This window comes from Mirounga angustirostris, unplaced genomic scaffold (genome assembly GCF_029215605.1).
Source record: "Mirounga angustirostris isolate CCGP_5_RB_7025 unplaced genomic scaffold, mMirAng1.0.hap1 SCAF_6, whole genome shotgun sequence".
Lineage (NCBI taxonomy): Eukaryota > Metazoa > Chordata > Mammalia > Carnivora > Phocidae > Mirounga > Mirounga angustirostris.
In genome coordinates this window covers 57,598,457-57,617,414 of record NW_026991714.1, presented here as the reverse complement: position 1 = coordinate 57,617,414, position 18,958 = coordinate 57,598,457, and the positions used below count along the sequence as shown (strand labels likewise).

General features: G+C 39.8%; 1 protein-coding gene and 1 long non-coding RNA gene across 4 annotated transcripts in view; one reads left to right on the top strand and one right to left on the bottom strand.

Moving 5' to 3' along the window:
- LOC123846266 (uncharacterized) overlaps positions 1 to 18,958 on the top strand; it is a 111,604-nt gene that overhangs the window by 13,893 nt on the left and 78,753 nt on the right. For 2 of the 3 annotated variants that reach the window (XR_010412346.1, XR_010412348.1), the window contains exons 3-6: positions 451 to 498; positions 981 to 1,130; positions 3,284 to 3,338; positions 15,831 to 15,944. This is a non-coding gene — a long non-coding RNA (uncharacterized LOC123846266). Of the gene's footprint in view, positions 1 to 433; positions 499 to 980; positions 1,131 to 3,283; positions 3,339 to 15,830; positions 15,945 to 18,958 lie in introns of all 3 variants that reach the window. The other variant, XR_010412347.1, reaches the window with a different exon arrangement.
- On the bottom strand, positions 6,936 to 7,372 carry LOC123846265 (large ribosomal subunit protein eL34). Its single transcript, XM_045877521.3, has one exon. The coding sequence runs from the start codon at positions 7,328 to 7,330 to the stop codon at positions 6,977 to 6,979; it is 354 nt and encodes a 117-aa protein (XP_045733477.1). The 5' UTR covers positions 7,331 to 7,372; the 3' UTR covers positions 6,936 to 6,976.

Genomic DNA, 18,958 nt, shown 5'->3' with positions numbered 1-18,958 from the left:
ACTGCTTCTTGTTTCTGTGTCTTTTTGCAGACCACGAAGAAAATATTATTTAAACAAATAACAAAAATTAATAGATTAATTAATCTGGTCATATACAAAGATGATATCCACATCTATAAAACACAACACAAATGTGATGTGAGGGTATGTTGGGTAGTGGGAAAACATGGGGCTGCCAGCCAGAGATTCCTTAGCCACCTAAGTACCTAGCCAAACTACTTAACTTTAAGAATCTCACTTTTCTGATGTGTGAACTAAAGAAAAGAATACCTACTCTTGAGATTGTTATCAGGGTTCAATAAATCAACGTATATAATGTAATGTGAATAGTGTTAGGTACATAGTATATATCCAACAATGGTAGTTGTGATCACTAATAATTTTGGTGGATTCCCTACATGGGAAAATCCTCCCTCTTCTTTTCCATGTGCAGAAATCTTTACCTTTTAGGACCAACTTGATGCCAGCCTCTGCAAGAATCCTCTCCAGATTCTCCAGGTCAGATTTAAATCTATTTTTCTTCTGGGATCCCATTACACTTTGCATCATGTGCCCTCCCCCAATTCATCTTGGAAGTCTTTTTTCTCCCATGTCTGTCTCTTGAGATAGATTTAAGGGTTTTTTTAAAAAATCCATCTCTAAATTATCTTACCATTTAGCAGAAAGGCCAGGATGTAATAGGCATCTAACAAATGTTTATAGAATTAATTGAGAGTTCACTTTAATCTTCAAAGCCAGGAAACTGATCTGTGTTCTCTCTTTCCCCAAATTTCCCCTATGAGAATTTTGAGAACAATAAGTAGTGGCTAATTGTGTGGTCTCTGAAGAAGTGATTCCTCTGGAATCCCATTTCAACAATTACACAGCATATTGCCTGGCATGTCATATGTAGCTAATATTATGCTTTCTGTTATGATTATTGTTGTTCCAGCTACCATCATCATCACTAATGCACAATTATATCTTTCCCGTAATCTCAGTAGGGAAAGAGGACACATGCATAATGCAACTGGAGCATAGTACCAGAATGATATTTACTAGCCCTCACTTGATCTTGGAGCACAAGGATGGCACAGCTGGCTCCAGCCAAGAAAAGATCACTCTCCAAGCACGACAGAAAGGAAGCGTTTGTAAGTAGCTCCAGTTGCTTCCTGCACCAGCTGATCAAAGTAATTAGAGCAGATAAAGGCAGGCAAAATATGGATCCCTCTTCCGTGCCAGGGATAAGGTAGCATGTTATGAAGATGTACAGCTAAAACTCTACAGATAGGTGTTAGTCACCAGATCTCCAGGGACTGAGAGAGTCTCAGATTTGATGAGGAAAAGTGACTTTAAAGGTGGGGTCAGAGGAGGACCTCATAGTCACTAAGCTGCCACTGGGCTCTTCTCTGCCACAATTGGGCTCAAGTTATCAAACATCTAAGAGTAGAGGAACTGTAGCTTTAACACACACAGTAGTGCGGTGTAATGGAAAGACAAGGAGATTCAGTCCTGAATTTATCACTTACTAGCTCTATGGCTTTTGCAAGTTACTTAATCTCAGGGAATTTTTGTTTCCCAAGGATGGTTGGGGATTAGAGATGATATAACATACCTATGCTCACTAACTGGCAATTTCATTGTTAAGGACTCTAATACCAGCAATCTCATCTTTTTTCAATTTTAGAAGAATAATCAAAACGGACTAACCATAAACAACATCAGTTTCAGTTGAAATGTTCTGACTGCTTCTGGTTTTGGCCATGGGCCTCCTAAGACTCTTCTTGCCCTGGATCAAAACCTAAGAGATAGTAAATTGGCTTTTTTTTTTCTATTCTGGATCCACTTCTGTACCCCAAATCTCAGCCTAGAAAACTCTTGAAATTGTTCTTAGGGTAACTGAGCTGGGGCATGAGAAAAATCAATGCCCACTCATTCCCACTGTAGAGAAAATTGCTCAAGAGTACAGAGCCCACTGATGGGAGATTAGTGATGTCATCTTCCTACACAAAGGACATTATTAATCTCACAGTGATTCACACTGTGTGATTCCCGGCCCTTCCTGGAGGGGAGGGGTGGGATTTGATCGACAAGGATGCAGAGGGAGGAGGAGAAGGACAGAGATTTAGGTGGGATATTTTAAATGGGGAAGTATCAGCCTCTTTAGCTCTGAGAGATGAGAAACATGGGAGTCACTGGTGGGCAAAACTAAAGGTAGGAGAAACAGGTAAACTGGGAAGGGAGCCAGAAAAGGAGAAGGAAAGAGATGGATGGAGGAGGGAAGCAGAAAAGAGAAAGGAAAAAGGGGCTTTGGGATGGGAAAGGAGCATCATTATTTAGGACTGAAACTCAAGCTGCGGTATGACCAATAAAGATTAAATTAGTAAAATATACCCAGGAGTCAGAGAGGTCCCAGAAGGAACATGTTTAGGAACATCTAAATCAGGGGTTTTTGAGACTTAGATGAAATCCATGGATGAAAACAAAGCATGTACCTTTTAACTGTGCACAGTCTCAGGAGTTCATGGATTCCCTAAAGCCTGTCCATGGACTCCCCTCTTAGCATATTCTGCTTTCTGTATTCACGTACATTATTTTGAGACAGTGACAGGTCTGGAGCTTTCTCAGACAGATCTGAAAGTCAAAGAGTTTATTGATATTATCTTTTTGGTGTCTTTTCAATTGCACAAATATCACTTTTTCAAATCTAGCTATGATCATATTTATTTAGTCAGTATATATATATTTTTTTAATTTCAGGAAGTGTTGGTAGATTTTTTTAAAAAATAACTATTAATAAATGGTTCAAAAGTTTTGGGCCAAACAAAAGAGGATCATGACCTCAAATGAAATTTATCATTTGGGAGTATAGCGTAAGCCCTGACAGTTTTATTTCTTTTCTGTAATGCAAGTGTCTGACTTAAGCTTTGATTTCTGAGATATCCATTTCAAAGAAGCATCTACTTCGTAGATGCTATCTTGAATAAACACATTATCAGACACACAACTAGATAAAGAGCCAGGCCACCTTCCCAGCACTGAGGGTCCTTTGTTTTAAAGGTCCTGGTGTATTTCCCTAACTGACCATTTGGGCCACTTATTTTTTCTCTTCCATACTTTAAATTCACCAATAAAGAGTGAACCTACAAAGCCCTAGGTCCCCAACCTTGACCCCAGTAAAAGCAGAACTCCTGGCCCCTGTGTGCTCTTTTTCCTGTTCTCTCTACCGGCAACCTTGCTGTGTGGCCCCAGATGTGCGATGTAATTTCCAGGTCTTGTAAGTAATAAACGTTTATTTTTTCAGTTTCCTGATGCCTGTTGCTGAAGGCTACCTTGCAATCATAATAAGAAGCACAAGGGTGAGTCCAACCACAACATTGGCTCTTGATAGGTTGAGACCCGCACAAAACAGGGTGCTTGTCTCTTTTAGCCTGGAAGAAAGTGGTCTGTTGGGGTTTCTTGCAGTGACTGGGTTTGTTTTAAGTATCCACAGGGAATTAAGGAAAATAAAAGGTAGTTGAATGGGGAAAGAAGTATCAGAATGCCAGACCACACAGACTGTTGCTCAGGAACTGGGCGGTGTAGGGTTTGGTGTAGCTTGAATCCTCCAGTGTTCTCCTCCCTGTTCAGCATAGGCTGACTTCTACTCTAGTGTTTCTCTGTGGTGGCCGCTGTGCCCCTCTTCGCTTGTTCTCCCTGTTCCCGCCTTCTTGTTCTTCAGTAGATTCTGCCTGCTCAGTCTTTTGCCTTGCTGTTTCCTCCAGCCATGTTTTTTGTTTTCTTCTTCCCATTTTTAAGTGCTGACCTCTTCGTGCGCCAGACTGCCCAAGAGAGTCACTAGTGGGTCCACGATCACCATCATCTCTGACAAACTCTTTTGTGGTCATTCTACAGTGGCTGCCAGGAGGCATTTGTGCACCCAGCTCCAGTCTCTGTGCCCAGATGTCACTATCATGTAGTCAGCAACTTAAAGCAGAATGGTTTCTTGTCCAGCACTGTATCTATTGGGCTTTGTGTGTTTACAAGGCTATAGTTTCACATCCAACACATCATCCAACCCTTCCAATAACCTTTCCCTGTAGAGGGAAGAACTCCTGGGCTCCCCACCTAGCAAACGGTAGAGCACATTCAAGTCCAGCTCTTCTGACCCCAAAGTCTATCCAGACACCATTCTGGGGATTAGAAGCTGGAGACAAGGCAGGGGGATTTTGAGAAGAGCTGACGAGGAAAGGACATGACTATTTTAGGGGATGAAAATGGTAGTGGGAGGGTCAATGGCAAAGACTGAAAGCGAATGCCCTTGCTAGATGTCAAGCTTAAACACCGATACCAGATCTTGAATATTTCCTCAAGGTACCAAAAGATGGCCAGAGATGGGTTTCTGTCTTTTCCCACCGCTTCCCTAAACCACCCTATGTGGCCATGACATGAAGAGCAGAGTGGGGAGGAAGGCCTCTTCTGGGAAGCCCCAAATTTCCTCTCCAGCCTGACATTTCAGGGGTTAAAATGCCTTAATAGCTATTCAAGTCAACCTCCTTGAAATGTAATGTTCTTGAGAGAAGTCAGAACATCAAATCCCTAACATCTTATGTGAAATCATTTATCAAATTACTTCCCTTTTTAATTAGAGAAAATACAACAGCCATAAAGAGGAGTAAAAAGACCCTGAAAGATAAACAGGTAAAAACAACATTTGCTCCAAGCCTCATAATGCTGCTTGGGGCCAGCCGTGGGAGCAGGTCCAACAAGTCCTCCAGGTACAAGCCACAGGTGCCAGGGCATGGGCTCTTTCACCAGTACGCTGCCAATCCTAGAGATGGATCAGTGACATCAGAGGAAGAGAGTAAAGGCCTCAGCAACATCATGTATGGAAGCACCTGGGGTGGGGGTGGGGTCCACTGTGCTGGGAAGCCTGCCTTCTGTCTAGTGTCCTTTAGAAATGTGGCTGGGCAAGCTGACAGTCACTCTCGCACCACAAGTGCATGAGATATCCTGAATTCTTCAAGGCCATTTGGAGGGCTTACAGTGCTATATGTGTCCTTCCCTAAATTCTTTCTTTTCTTCTGTAGACTCATCAGAAACTGACTCAGATATTGATAGTGGAACTTTCTACACTAACCCCCACTCTTCTCATCAAAATAGGGACTGCGTGGGACTTTTCTATGGTGCTTATTCTCATGAGTTCATTTATTAGTGGTTCTCCAATTTTAATAGGTGTAAGAGGAACTCAGGCAACTTGTTAAATTATGGATTTCCAGGTCTCATCTGTCACATTCTGAATCAGACGTTTCAGATGATATGCATTTTAATTAAGCATTTCAGGATACATTGATGCAAATGATGTTTGGATTATGCAAGAGAAACACTGTAGTTTGGCTGGGTCTCAGTTTGTTTTTATTAAGTAGAATAATGGGATTTACTTCATTAGATTGTGAATTTCTTGAGTGCAGAGACCATGTGTCCATATTCCTACCATAATTCTTAGCATAGTGTCTGGAATAAAGTAGGTTAAATTTAGTTACCCACAATCCTCAGTTCCTATTTGTTAGTATGAGCAGGGGGACTGAAGAACCAAGTTTGGCTTCTAAGTCTCTGGGCTGAAGAAGAGATTGGGGTAAACAGCATGGGGAACTTTTGGCATGTTGGCCTTGGCATGTAGTAAGAAAATGACCTTAGTTTTCAGAACATCAAATTCTGCTTGTGTTGTTATGTTTTTATGTGAACTGTAATGCTTTTTTTTTCTCCAGAAGCAATTTAGGTCTTATTTTTTTTGTGTCTCCTACTATGCCTAACTTTGAGTAAGACCTAATAATGATGGATGATCTCCTTTCATCCTAACCTTATTTGTCAATGTCCTTAGCAAGCATTCTATCTAATGAATTCTCATTCTGGTTTATTTCAGGCCTCAGCATCTTATGTACGAAGTGTGAGGTGAAAAGTTGTACATAGTCTCATCCTAGTAAACACATTAGCTAAGCTCTCTGTGTGCCCTGAGCTGAGGCAATGGTAGAAGAATATACTTGGATGCATCAGACCCCCCATGGAGACAATGATAGAAGATGGCAGGTAGAGAATCTGACCTTTGGTAGTAATGCCAATCTAGTGTCAATGGCCAAGACCTGTCTAAGTGCCTTGGAAAACCTAACTCTTTGAGACACAAACCAGAAGTCACTGATTCTTGAATTATAACCAGGAAAGAGAAATTACATACATACTTCAGAGAGCATCTTCAAAGAAGTTCCAGAGAAAAATCAAGCAATTTTAGTCAAGGATCTAAGGCAACCTTAGAGGTGTATGACATTACAGGGCCTGGAACAGGGATACAGGTGGGTAGACTATATAGACCTTTTCCTGCAGAAGAAAACAGATCAAACCAGGAAACCGTTGGTCCAAAATAAAATTTTATCTTGACAGTGTTCCATCATTTGGCATCACATAAAATGTTATTAATATAAATCCCTGAGAAGCAATTTAGCCAAATTAAAAAGTTAACATTAGAGTCCCTCATACCTCATATTGGAAAGGATTTGATGAACATCTGCTGAAGGAAGTTCTACAGATCCCTTTTAATTCCCTACCTATTAAGTGCATTTAATTCCCTACCTATTAAGTGCATTTACAAAGAAGCAGGATGCTTACTGATGGAAATGTCAGCACCACCTGACTTGCTGCACCTCAATTTTCACAATTAAAAAATTTAGACTCTGACCCACTGTAGGAGGAACTACCTGTTTCAGTGAAGTTTCTGTTGGTCTCTAGCTTATCCCATGATATAGTGCACAGAAGGTGGGGGATTCTTAAGGCCTTTTTTTTAATCTTAAAAAAGTTTTTATTTTAGTTCCAGTTAGTTAATATACAGGACTATATTAGTTTCAGTGTACAATATAGTGATTCAAAAGTTCCATACATCACCCAGTGCTCATCACAACAAGTGCATTTCTTTTTTTTTTTTCCAAGCCTTCTGATTTTTTTTATTACTCAAAAAAGCTTCATTTTTTTATTTAGCTTTCTGACTCTGTGCTTGGGCCTTCAACACTTTCACAACGATTTTCTGCTCCTCGATAAGGAAAGCACGCTTGATCCTGTCACGAACACACTTAGCACACATGGAACCACCATAGGCCCTGCTGACGTGTTTTTTCGTTTTGGACAACCTCATAAGGACTTTAGGTCTCACAGCACGAACTCCTCGAAGTCGGCCTGGGCACACGCCACATGCAGATTTTGGTGCTTTCCCAACCTTCTTGGTATAAAGGTAAACGATTCTATTACCAGGGGTTCGGGACAGCCTAGTTTTGTTAGAGGCTGTATTATAGGACAGCCTACGACGGTAGGTCAAACGCTGGACCATTCTGAATGCCTACGGACACCGTCCCCGGAAGAGGACAACAACAAGTGCATTTCTTAATCTTCATCACCTAGTTCACCCATCCGCCCCAACTACCTCCCCTCTGGTAACCATCAGTTTGTTCTCTATAATTTAGAGTCTGTTTCTTGATTTGTCTCTTTCTCTTTTTTTCCTTTTGTTTATTTGTTTTGTTTCTTAAGTTCCCCATATCAGTGAAATCATATGGTATTTGTCTTTCTCTTACTTATTTTGCTTAGCCTTATACTCTCTAGCTCCACCCATATCCTTGCAAATAGCAAGACTTCATTTGTTTTTATGGCTGAATAATATTACATTATATATGTGTGTGTGTGTGTGTGTGTATACATTATACATATATAAATTATACACTTGTTTTTATCCATTCATCAATCAGTGGACACTTGGGCTGCTTCTATATCTTGGTGATTATAAATAATGCTGCTATGAGCATAGAGGTGCGTATAAACCTTTGAATTAGTGTTTTTGTATTCTTTCTGTAAATATCCAGTAGTAGGATTGCTGGATCATAAGATAGTTCTATTTCTAACTTTTTGAGGAACCTCCATACTGTTTTTCCACAGTGGCTGCATCAGTTTGCATTCCCACCAACAGTGCAAGAGTGTTCTCCTTTCTCCATATCCTTGCCAATACCTGTTGTTTCTTGTGTTGTTAATTTTAGCTATTCTGACAGGTGTGAGGTAGTATCTCATTATAGTTTTGATTTGCATTTCCCTGATGGTAAGTGATGATGAGCATCTTTTCATGTGTTGGCCATCTGGATTTATTCTTTGGAGAAATATCTATTCATATCATCCACCCATTTTTTATTGGGTTATTTGTTTTTTTGGTGTTGAGTTGCATAAGTTCTTTATATATTTGAATATTAATTCTTTATCAAACATGTCATTTACAAATATCTTCTCCCATTCTGCAGGTTGCCTTTTAGTTATGTTGATTGTTCCCTTCTCTATGCAGAAACTTTTTATTTTCATGTAGTCCCAGTAGTTTATTTTTGCCTTGTTTCCCTTACCTCAGGAGAGGTAAAAAAGAAAAAAAGTTGCTACGGTTCATGCAAAGAAGTTATTGCTGTGTTTTCTTTTAGGATTTTTATGGTTTCAGGTCTCACATTTAGGTCTTTAATCTATTTTGAATTTACTTTTGTGTATGGTGTAAGAAAGTGGTCCAGTTTAATTCTTTCGCATGGTTCCTGTCCAGCTTTCCCAACACAATTTGTTGAAGAGACTTTTTCCTATCGGATATTCTTTCCTGCTTTATCCAAACTAATTGACCATACAGTTATGGGTTTATTTCTGGATTTTCTATTCTATTCCATTGATCTACATGTCTATTTTTGTTCCAGTACCATCCTTTTCTGATTATTTGCCATTAACTTGAAGTCCAGAATTGTGATGCTTCCAGCTTTGCTTTTCTTTTTCAAGATTGCTTTGGCTATGCGAGGTCCTTTGTCATTCCATACAAATTTTAGGATTGTTTGTTCTAGTTCTGTGAAAAAAATGCTCTTGGTATTTTGATAGGGATTGCATTAAATCTGTAGATTGCCTTGGGTAGTATAGATGTTTTAACACTTTTTGTTCTTCCATGTGTCTTCTTCCATTTCTTTCATCAGTGTTTTATAGTTTTCAGAGTACAGGTCTTTTACTTCTTTGGTTAGGTTTATTGCTAGGTATCCTATTATTTTTGGTGCAATTGTAAGTAGGATTGTTTTCTTAATTTCCCTTTCTGCTGGTTCTTTACTGGTGTATAGAAATGCAACAGATTTCTGTAGATTGATTTTGTATCCTGTGACTTTATTGAGTTTGTATAACAGTTCTAGCAATTTTTTGGTGGAGTCTGTTTGGATTTTCTATACATAATATTACGTCATCTGAAAATGTTACTTCTTCCTTTCTGATTTGGATGCCTTTTGTTTCTTTTTGTTGTCTGATTGCTGTGGCTAGGACTTCGAGTACAATGTTGAATAAAAGTGGTGAGAGCAGACATCCTTGTCTTGTTCCTGATCTTAGGGGAAAGGATCTTAGTTTTTCCCCATGGTGGATGATGTTAGCTGTGGGTATTTTATAAATGGCCACTATTACATTGAGGTATGTTCCCTCTAAACCTACTTTGTTGAGTGTTCTTATCATGAATGAATGTTGTACTTTGTGAAATGCTTTTTCTGTGTCTATTGAAATGATCATATGGTTCTTATCCTTTCTTTTATTGATGTGATGTATCATGTTGTTTGATTTGCAAATACTGAACCACGCTTGCAACTGAGAATAAATTACACTGGGTTGTGGTGAATGATTTTTTAATATATTATTAGATTTGGTTTGCTAGTATTTTGTTGAAGACTTTTGCATCTATGTTCATCAGGGATATTGGCCTGAAGATCTCTTTTTTAGTGGTGTCTTTATCTGGTTTTGGTATCAGGGTAATCCTGGCCTCATAGGATGAATTTGAAAGTTTTCCTTCCTTTTTTATGTTTTGGATTAGTTTGAGAAGAATAGGTATTCATTTTTCTTTAGATGTTTGATAGAATTTGCCTGTGAAGCCATGTGGTCCTGGAATTTTGTTTGTTGGGAGATTTTTGGTTACTGATTCAATTTGTTTGCTGGTTATTGGTCTGCTCAGATTTTCTATTTCTTCCACTTTCAGTTTTGGTAGTTTATATATACAGCTCTAGGAATTTATCCATTTCTTCTAGGTTGTTTAATTTGTTAGCATATAGTTTTCACAATATTTTCTTATAATTGTTTGTGCTTTTGTGGCGTTGGTTGTTATTTCTCTTCTTTAATTAGTGATTTTATTTATTTGAGTCCTTTCTTCTTTTTTCTTGGTAAGTCTGGCTGGAGGTTTATCATTTTATTGATTTTTTTCAAAGAACCAACTCCTGGCTTCATTGGTCTGTTTTATTTATTTTATTTTTTAAATTTTATTTTAATTAATATAGTTTTTGTATCATTTATTTCTGCTGTAATCTTTATTATTTCCTTCCTTCTGCTGGTTTAAGTTTTGTTTATTGTCCTTTTTCTAGCTCATTTAGGTGTAAGGTTAATTGTTTGAAATTTTTCTTGCATCTTGAGGTAGACCTGTATTGTTATAGATTTCCCTCTTAGAATCTCTTTTGCTGCAATCCAAAACTTTTGGACCATAATGTTTTCATTTTCATTTGTTTCCATGTACTTTTTATTTCTTCTTTTATTTCCTGGTCGACCATTCATTGTTTAGTAGCATGTTAGTATTTGTGGTCATTCCAGATTTTTTCTTTTGTCTGACTTCTAGTTTCATAGCACTGTGATGATAAAAGAAGCACAGTGTGCCTTTGATCTTGAATCTATTGAGGCTTGTTTTGTGGGGTAACATGTGATTTCATGTGCACTTGAGAAGAATGTGTGTTCTGCTGTTTTAGGATGGAATGTTCTGAATACACCCGTTAAGTCCATCTGGTCCAGTGTGTCATCCAAAGCCATTGTTTCCTTGTTGACTTTCTATTAGATGATCTGTCTTTTCATGTGTGGGGGGCATTAAAGTCCCATACTATTTTTGTATTATTATCAATTAGTTCCTTTATGTTTGTTATTAACTGTTTTATGTATCTGGGCACTCCGATATTGGGTGCATACATATTTACAATTGTTATATCTTCTTGTTGGATTGTCCCTTTTATTATTATATAGTGTCCTTCTTTGTCTCTTGTTATAGTTTTTTTTTATTCTCTTTTTTATTGTTATGTTAATCCCCATACATTACATCATTAGTTTTAGATGTAGTGTTCCATGATTCATTGTTTGTGCATAATACCCAGTGCTCCATGCAGAACGTGCCCTCCTCAAAGCCATCACCAGTCTTGTTATAGTTTTTGTTTTAAAGTCTAGTTTGTCTGATATAAGTATTGCTACTCCAGTTTTCTTTTGATGTCCATCCCCTCACTTTCAATCTGCTGGTGTCTTAAGATCTAAAATGATCTCTTGTAGGCAGTGTATAGATGGGTCTGTTTTTTTATACACCCTTTCACCCTATGTCTTTTGATTGGAGCATTTAGCCCATTACATTCAAAGTAATTATTGATAGATGTGTATTTATTACCATTTTATTACCTGCTTTGTGGTTGTTTCTGAAGATTTTCTCTGATTCTTTTTTGTCTTTCTCTCTTTTGTGGTTTGCTGGTTTTCTTTATTTGGATTTATTTCTCCCTTTTCTTTGCATATTTATTAGTGGTTTTTTGATTCGTGGTCACCATTAAGTTTGTATATAACCTCTTCTGCATATAGCAGTCTATATTAAGTTGATCATTTATGTTTGAACCTATTCTTACTCTTCCCCCCCCCACACTGACATTATAGTGTCAGATTTTACATCTTTTTATGTTGTGAGTTCCTTGACTGATATTTTATAAAAATATTTACTGCTTTTGTTTTTCTAACCTTTATACTGTCACTTTTGGTCTTTCCTTTCCACCTACAAAATCCTCTTTAATATTTCTTGCAGGGCTGGTTTAGTGGTCATGGACTCCTTTAGTTTTTGTTTGTCTGGAAAACTCTCCATCTCTCCTATTCTGAAATGATAGTCTTGATGGATAGAGTATTCTTGACTGCAGATTTTTCCCCTTCAGCATTTTGAATATATCATGCCACACCCTTTTGGCTTGGAAAATTTCTGCTGAAAAATCCCCTGCTGTCCTTATGGGTTTCCTCCTGTATGTAACTGTCTTTTTTTTTTTTTTTTTGTCTTGCTGCCTTTTTAAAAAATTTAATTTTATTTTATTATGTTATATTAGTCACCATTCAATACATCATTAGTTTTTGATGTAGTGATCCATGATTCTGTCTTGCTGCTTTAAAATTTTTTCTCTATCACTGTATTTTGCCATTTTACTTACAATGTGTTTTGGTGTGGATCTACTTTTGTTGATTTTGTTGGTGGTTCTCTGTGTCTCCTGGATCTTGATATCTGTTTCCTTACCCAGATTAGGGAAGTTTTCAGCTATTATCTTTTAAAATAAATTTTTTGTCCCCTTTTCTCTTCTTCTTCTGGGATTCCTAAATGCAAATGTTATTACATTTGATGGAGTTACTGAGTTCCCTAAGTCTGTTCTTATTTTGCATAATTCTTTTTTCTCTGTTTTGTTCAGCTTCATTACTTTCCATTACTTTGTCTTCTAGGTCATTAATTCACTCCTCTGCTTCTTTTAGCCTTCTGTTCAATCCTTCAAGTGTTTCTTTGTTTATTGAGCCCTTTATTTCTGCTATGTTATTCTTATCTCTGTGTTAAGGGAATTCATTCATGTTTTTCTCACTCTTTTCTCAAGGCAAGTGAGTATGCTTATGATCATTACTTTAAATTCTCTATCAGGCATGTTACTTATATCTGTTATACTTAGATCTCTGACCATGGTCTTGTCCTGTTCTTTCATTTGTGATAAATTTCTCTGTCTTTTCATTTTGTCTAAATCTTTGTGCCTCCTTGTGTGTGTTTGAAAGTCAGCTATGTCTCCTGTTCTTGAGAGTAGTAGCTTTATGAAGAAGAGGTTGTGCAGTGCCCTGAAGGGTCTGGCACTTCTGGTAGTGTCCCCAGTGTGTACTGTGTGTGCTCCGCTATTGTGTTCTGGCTACATTATCCTTTGTCTGCAGAGGCTCTTTTTGCTTGTTGTGGGCAGTGTTTGGTCCTTGGCCTGAATGTGATGAGTTTTAACTAGGTGTGCTCTGATCTGCTTGTGGTATATGACTTATCTCCACCACTGCTGGAACCGAGGCCCTGCAACACTCGCAGGTTGGGAGACATGGTGTGGGCAGATGTTTGGGCAAGTCTTCAGTGGCATGGTACTTGCTGCGCTGGGACTGAGGTAAGTGTAACTGTGAAGGGCAGTTCCACTGGAGTGCAGGGGGCGGGGGAGGGTGTAAGCAAGTTAGGTAGTGAGTGGCACTGGTTCCTACAGGTGGCCCTATGCTTATGCTGAAGGTTGGGAGAGGGAAATGACATTTGTCAGTTCCTTTGTAGACCCAGAAGGGTCTCTCCATGAATGCTGCCTCTCTGGGACATGCTTCAAGTTGAGCACACAAACTCCTCTCTGTGTGCTCCAGGGATGTCTGTTTTAGATGTCTGTTTCCATGCTGTGTGTCCGCGGGTTGTTTGCCTTCCTTCTCTTCAAGAGCAGCACAATGCCTCCTAGAGCCAAGCATGCTGACCTTTAAAGCTCCAGGCTTTAAGCCCTGTTGGTTGCCAGAAGTCATGAAATTTGGTCTCTCTCGCTTTCCAAGCCAGTTGCTATGGGGGTTCATTTCCCTGTGAGTCCCCCTGTGCTAGTCTATCTCTCGCCCTTCTCTGTGACTGTGGCTCCCTCCCCACTGCAGCAATCATGATCTGTTTCTCTCCCAAATTGCATGTCTGCAATTCCTACCTTCTTTTATGTGGCCTCTTCTTTACCTTTAGTTGTGGAGTTTGTTCTGCTAGTCTTCAGCTCAACCTTGATAGTTATCTAGCTGTATTCATTGGAGGAAGTGAGCCTATAGTCCTCCTACTCTATTACCATCTTCCCCTCTTTGGATCTACCTTGTTTTAACATCTGGTTTTTGAAGACTACTACATGCCAGAACATATATAATCTAATTTAGTTCTCACAACAGCCTTGTGAAGTTTTCAATAACTCCAAAACACCAACTTCAAATGCTAATAATGTAAATGCTGTACTTCTTTCTAAATGGTGGGTGTACTCTTGTCTAAGGCTACATATTTACATGGACATTTGGAGCAAAACAAGGAGATCTGGTTCATTCAACTAGGCAGTTAATTTAAACCCTCTTGTTCTTATAGTGCCTTAATCAACTGTTTGAATTCACCTGCTTTAGCTTTTGTGTAGTTGTGTTTCATTTACTTCTGAAGAATGGGGCATCTCTAGAGGCTGGCAGGCCTCTTATATGCTTATAAAGGGAGAAGGGGAGGTGAATTAGAGATGGAGAGGTGTTAGCCCTGGCACTGTGTTACCAGCAATATCTAGGGATGTTTTCTCAAAACATATACATTTGGAAGCTCTGTGGGGAGAAATGGTCTTATGTTTGAAAACATTTGAGAAGTGCCTGTATTGTATCATAATTACATAAGGCTCTAAGCTGCCCTGTAGTAAAGAGATTTTATTTCAAACTTTTTTCAAAATTTTTTTTCAAACTTTACCAAAAAAACCATACCCCCCCCCCCACACACACACCAACACCCAAACAAACAGTGGTGGGTGTATGTGTATGCATGTAACATTCATTCTTTTACTCATGTGACAGATAGTTTTGAGTACCTGAACCAGGTATTTTCTAGGCACTGGGGATTACAGCAGCCCTTATGAGGCTTGCTAAATAGGGACATGTCATGGGACACATTTTGGGAAACACTGGCTGAGGAGTTCTTGTGTCTACTTTCCTTAAAAAGGGAAAATTCAAGGATATATAGTTCTTAGATTTGTAAATATATGGAATGATGACTAGTCACCAGGGTAGTGAGACCTCATCCTCTTTTGACTTCTATAATATTCTCCAGAAACAGAGGAGTTACAGGAACCACAGAATTTGAGGGCTTGAAAGGATGCTTTTCTCCTCATTCTGCATCTAATTTGACCCACCTGCACACTCATATTTCTTTGGCCATAAGTATTGGTCTGTCACCAGCTGGTCATGCAGACACCTCCCTAGGACCTGTCCTATTTTCTTCCTGACCTGCTATTGTTCCCATTCTCATTTCCACTTAGCTAGGAGTTTTTTGAAATATCCTAAACCTCAGGCCCATCTTTGACCCATTTAGCCTTTATATTTATATCCATTTTTCTCAGTTTTTTCCTACAGACTGAAGAAAAAAAATGAATCTGGTAGTTAGGTCACTGGACCTTCAAGGGAAGGGTTTCTGAATAGTAGCAGAATTTGAAGTGAAACTGAAAAGGATTGAGTGTTGAGTGGAATTGGAAATGAAGGAAGTTCGGGATAAATGTGAGAATTTGCGGTAAAAGTGAAGAGAGATATGGGAAGGTCACTTGACTAATTTAGCAGAATGGCTTGCATGAAAGTTTACTGACATAGGGAATATGTAAGCATAGCCATAGGGTGTAGTCAAGGATCCTGAGAAAGAAGATTTATCTTCTAACTGAAGGAGAAGAAGTCAGGTTGGCAGGAGGGATTAGCCTTGGAAAGGGGATCTTTATTTTTGGCTTAAGTGGGAATGGAGAAAGGTTGAACATAGGGACAGAGAACATGGAAATGGACAGATCCACTGATTACCTGGTTCACTCAAGGCCACATGCCTTATCCGCTCTTCCTTTATGGTATATGTGACCAGACATTGAGTGAGATTTTCTGTAGTCCTGAATTGGTGCTAAAGCCCAAAGGTGAAGAAAAAGGTTCTAAGTGCCCGACATTCTAAATTCAAGGATCTGTCAGATCATTTTCTAGGTACCAGTTCAGATCCCAGCTCTCTTACCAACCTCTCTTTCCCCCTTTTCTAGTATAATAGGGTCAGAGGACTGAAAGTGAAGAAGAGTCACCTTAGGATGCACAATTCATGGAGAGAGACTTTGCACTTCCAGCCCATGGGAGGTGCTTCCCTCCCTGAAGTCAAGGTAAATGAAGACTGTCCAAGAATTGAAAAGATTGGTAGTTTCTGCATGAAAGGAAGTTATTGATATTTCATTCCTCAGTTGATTTCTTCTTAGCCAGTTGACTCTTAACATGCTCTGTACCATGTGAATAGGAGAGACAGAATTGGAAAAAATGATATGTGGGATGGTCTGCCCAAGAAGGCTGCCAACATGCTCCCTTCAAGTGCCCAGTTCCCAGAAAGTATGGAGATGTTGACTCTGGCAGAAAGGTGATACTGGGGAACCTAAATCTGCTGATGGGTTTTGGGTGCTGGAGCTGAGGCAAAGGTGTATGTATATCAGTGGGTAATGGCAAAAAGGTGGAAGTCAAACTGATAAGGAGGCCAAGTCTGGCAGGGGATGGCTAGTACATAGAAGGTCTGCACAAAAGCAAACCCTGGCAGTGGGGCCCACTATTGCTCTCATGAACCATGACGTATCCTGTTGACAATGAGCTAGAACAACTAACCCATGAGTGGGCAGCAGCTTCATCTTGTTAAGGCAGATGTTTGGCAAAGCAAAGACAGATCTAGCTAGCGCTGAAGTTTATGAGGAGGAGATGATTCTTGAACTGAATTTGATGTAAAAGATTTATACATAAAATGGCATTAAACCTTAAATGCTAAACTGAGGCTGTTCTAATAGCCACAGAATTTAAGAGGCTAAAAGATTAAGCTGTGATGCTGTCCAGGGACCCACTACTCAATTGGATAGGAAGGTTCAATAAAAGTTTCAGGTTTGTATTCCCAATGAATTGACACTCTGCAACCAACCAGTTACAAATTAACCAAACTTGAATTTAAAGCCCATATACTGTAACATGAGCTCCTTGAGAGTGGGGCCATGTTTATATTAACACTTCCTCTATAATCCCTTACAGGATAATCCTTACTGGATTGCTATTGAAAACCTAATCAGTGCTAAATACCTATTGATGCATGAATTAATTGATCAAATTGTTTTTTCCCAGAGGTTGGCAGAGTAAGTTTTACCTCTACTGGCTTAGAGAGGTACCTCTGCTCCCCATTAACTGAGGGGATACCATAAGGGACACCATGTGAATATGAGAAAGTTCGATCATATTCAAGGCTAACCCTTACCTCTTTGTCCTCAGACTCTCATGGGAGACCTCTGTTTGTCCCTGACACACAGAGTTCTGTCCATTTTCTATGAATTAAAGTTTTTTTTTGGAAAGTAAACTCCCATTTTGATAATCTGGCTTCATTCATTTATTCAACAAATATTTTTGAGCTTCTCCTATCGTCAAGCACTGCACCAAGGGCAAAAGCCTCCTGCTGTCATGGTCTGATGAAGGAAGAACACTGAATTAATGACAGAATCTCACAACAAGTACATAAACACAAGGAGGGTCAAGTGTTATGGAGGAATAGAGTCTGACTCTGTGAGAGTGAAGGTCAGAAGAGCACCACCCACCTGGGCTCAGGGAAGACTGGGGCTGAGAGCTGACAGATGAATGGGAGAGAACTCGTAAGGGGATGGGAACTTGGATGAGATTTGGGGACAGTTTTGTTCCTGACACAGGGAGCCATGTGCAACAATCCTGCGGTGGGAGTGGCATCTTTGGGGAGTTTATAAGGTGGTTCAGGTATAAATTAGAATTAACTCTTGTTTGATTTGACTATGATGAGCGAATTGCCTGTCCTTTTACTCCTCCTCCCCATTTCCTCAGATACAAACCAGGCAGTGGTTTTTACTCACCTGATACTGAAAACATCTCATAGGTACCCATGACATGGTTAAAGGGCCTGAACAAAGTCAGGGAATCCACACCAATTCAGCTAGGCAAAAGATAAGGGGAGGAAGGGACCCGGAGAATGGAGGGAAACATCTTTCACGCCAGGCTGTGCGTGTTAATAGACTAAAGAGTCATCTGATTCTCACATTCATTCCCACTGTCTTTACTAGGAGTTTGAGGGCAGTGTCCCAAAACACATTCTTCCAGTAACCAATGTTAAGATGGTTTCTTGATAGTTCCTGAGAGGTATTGATCACTAAGGAGCTCAGGAGCATAACGATGTAGGGAGATCAAACAGGGGATCTGGTTCCTGATTTTAAAGCAAAGCAAAGTTTCCTTCATTAAAAACTCAGTGAAGAGAAGGGAGAACAGGATGGAAGGAAAATCAGTGGGCAGCTGTGGGCACTGACTTCCTGTCAGCCAGCCCCCCAGCTGATCCATCACAGTGCCATGCCCCGTGGAGCCAGCCCATCGAGTATGCTGTCTCTCCCGGGGGCACAGCTAATTTTTGTGCCAAACAGAGGATGGAATTTACTGATGGAAAAAAATACTGCAAGGCAATGATGGTTTTGTTGCAAAACAAAACAAAAGATCATGAAAAGCTTTTTTTAAAAAAGATTTTATTTACTTATTTATTTAAGAAAGAGAGAGAGAGAAAGCGGGGGGGGGGGGGGGAGGAGCAGAGGAAGAGGGACAAGCAGACTCTGCACTGAGCACAGAGCCAGACGTGGGGCTTGATCCCATGACCCTGAGATCTCCATCCTGAGATCATGACCTGAGCCAAAACCAAGAGTCAGAGGCTTAACCAACTGAGCCACCCAGGCATCATCCCAATCATGGAAAACTTTAAAGATTTTATTTATTTATTTGACACACAGAGAGAGACAGCTAGAGAGGGAACACAAGCAGAGGGAGTGGGAGATGGAGAAGCAGGCTCTCTGCTGAGCAGGGAGCCTGATGCGGGGCTCGATCCCAGGACCCCGGGATCATGACCTGAGCCGAAGGCAGACGCTTAACGACTGAGCCACTCAGGCACCCCTCAGTCATGGAAAACTTTAAAATCACCTTTGCAAGACTGAAATTAAAGCTTGTGGATTCAGTGTTTGTGGGACCCCGAGTTTCTCCCACTGCCACAGTCCCTTTAGATGCCATGCTTTAGGCTTTCCTCCCCGAGTTCTTGTCTGTCTCTTGCATTTATCCCACAGCTCTGGAAACAGACAGACCTGCAGGCAAATCTTGG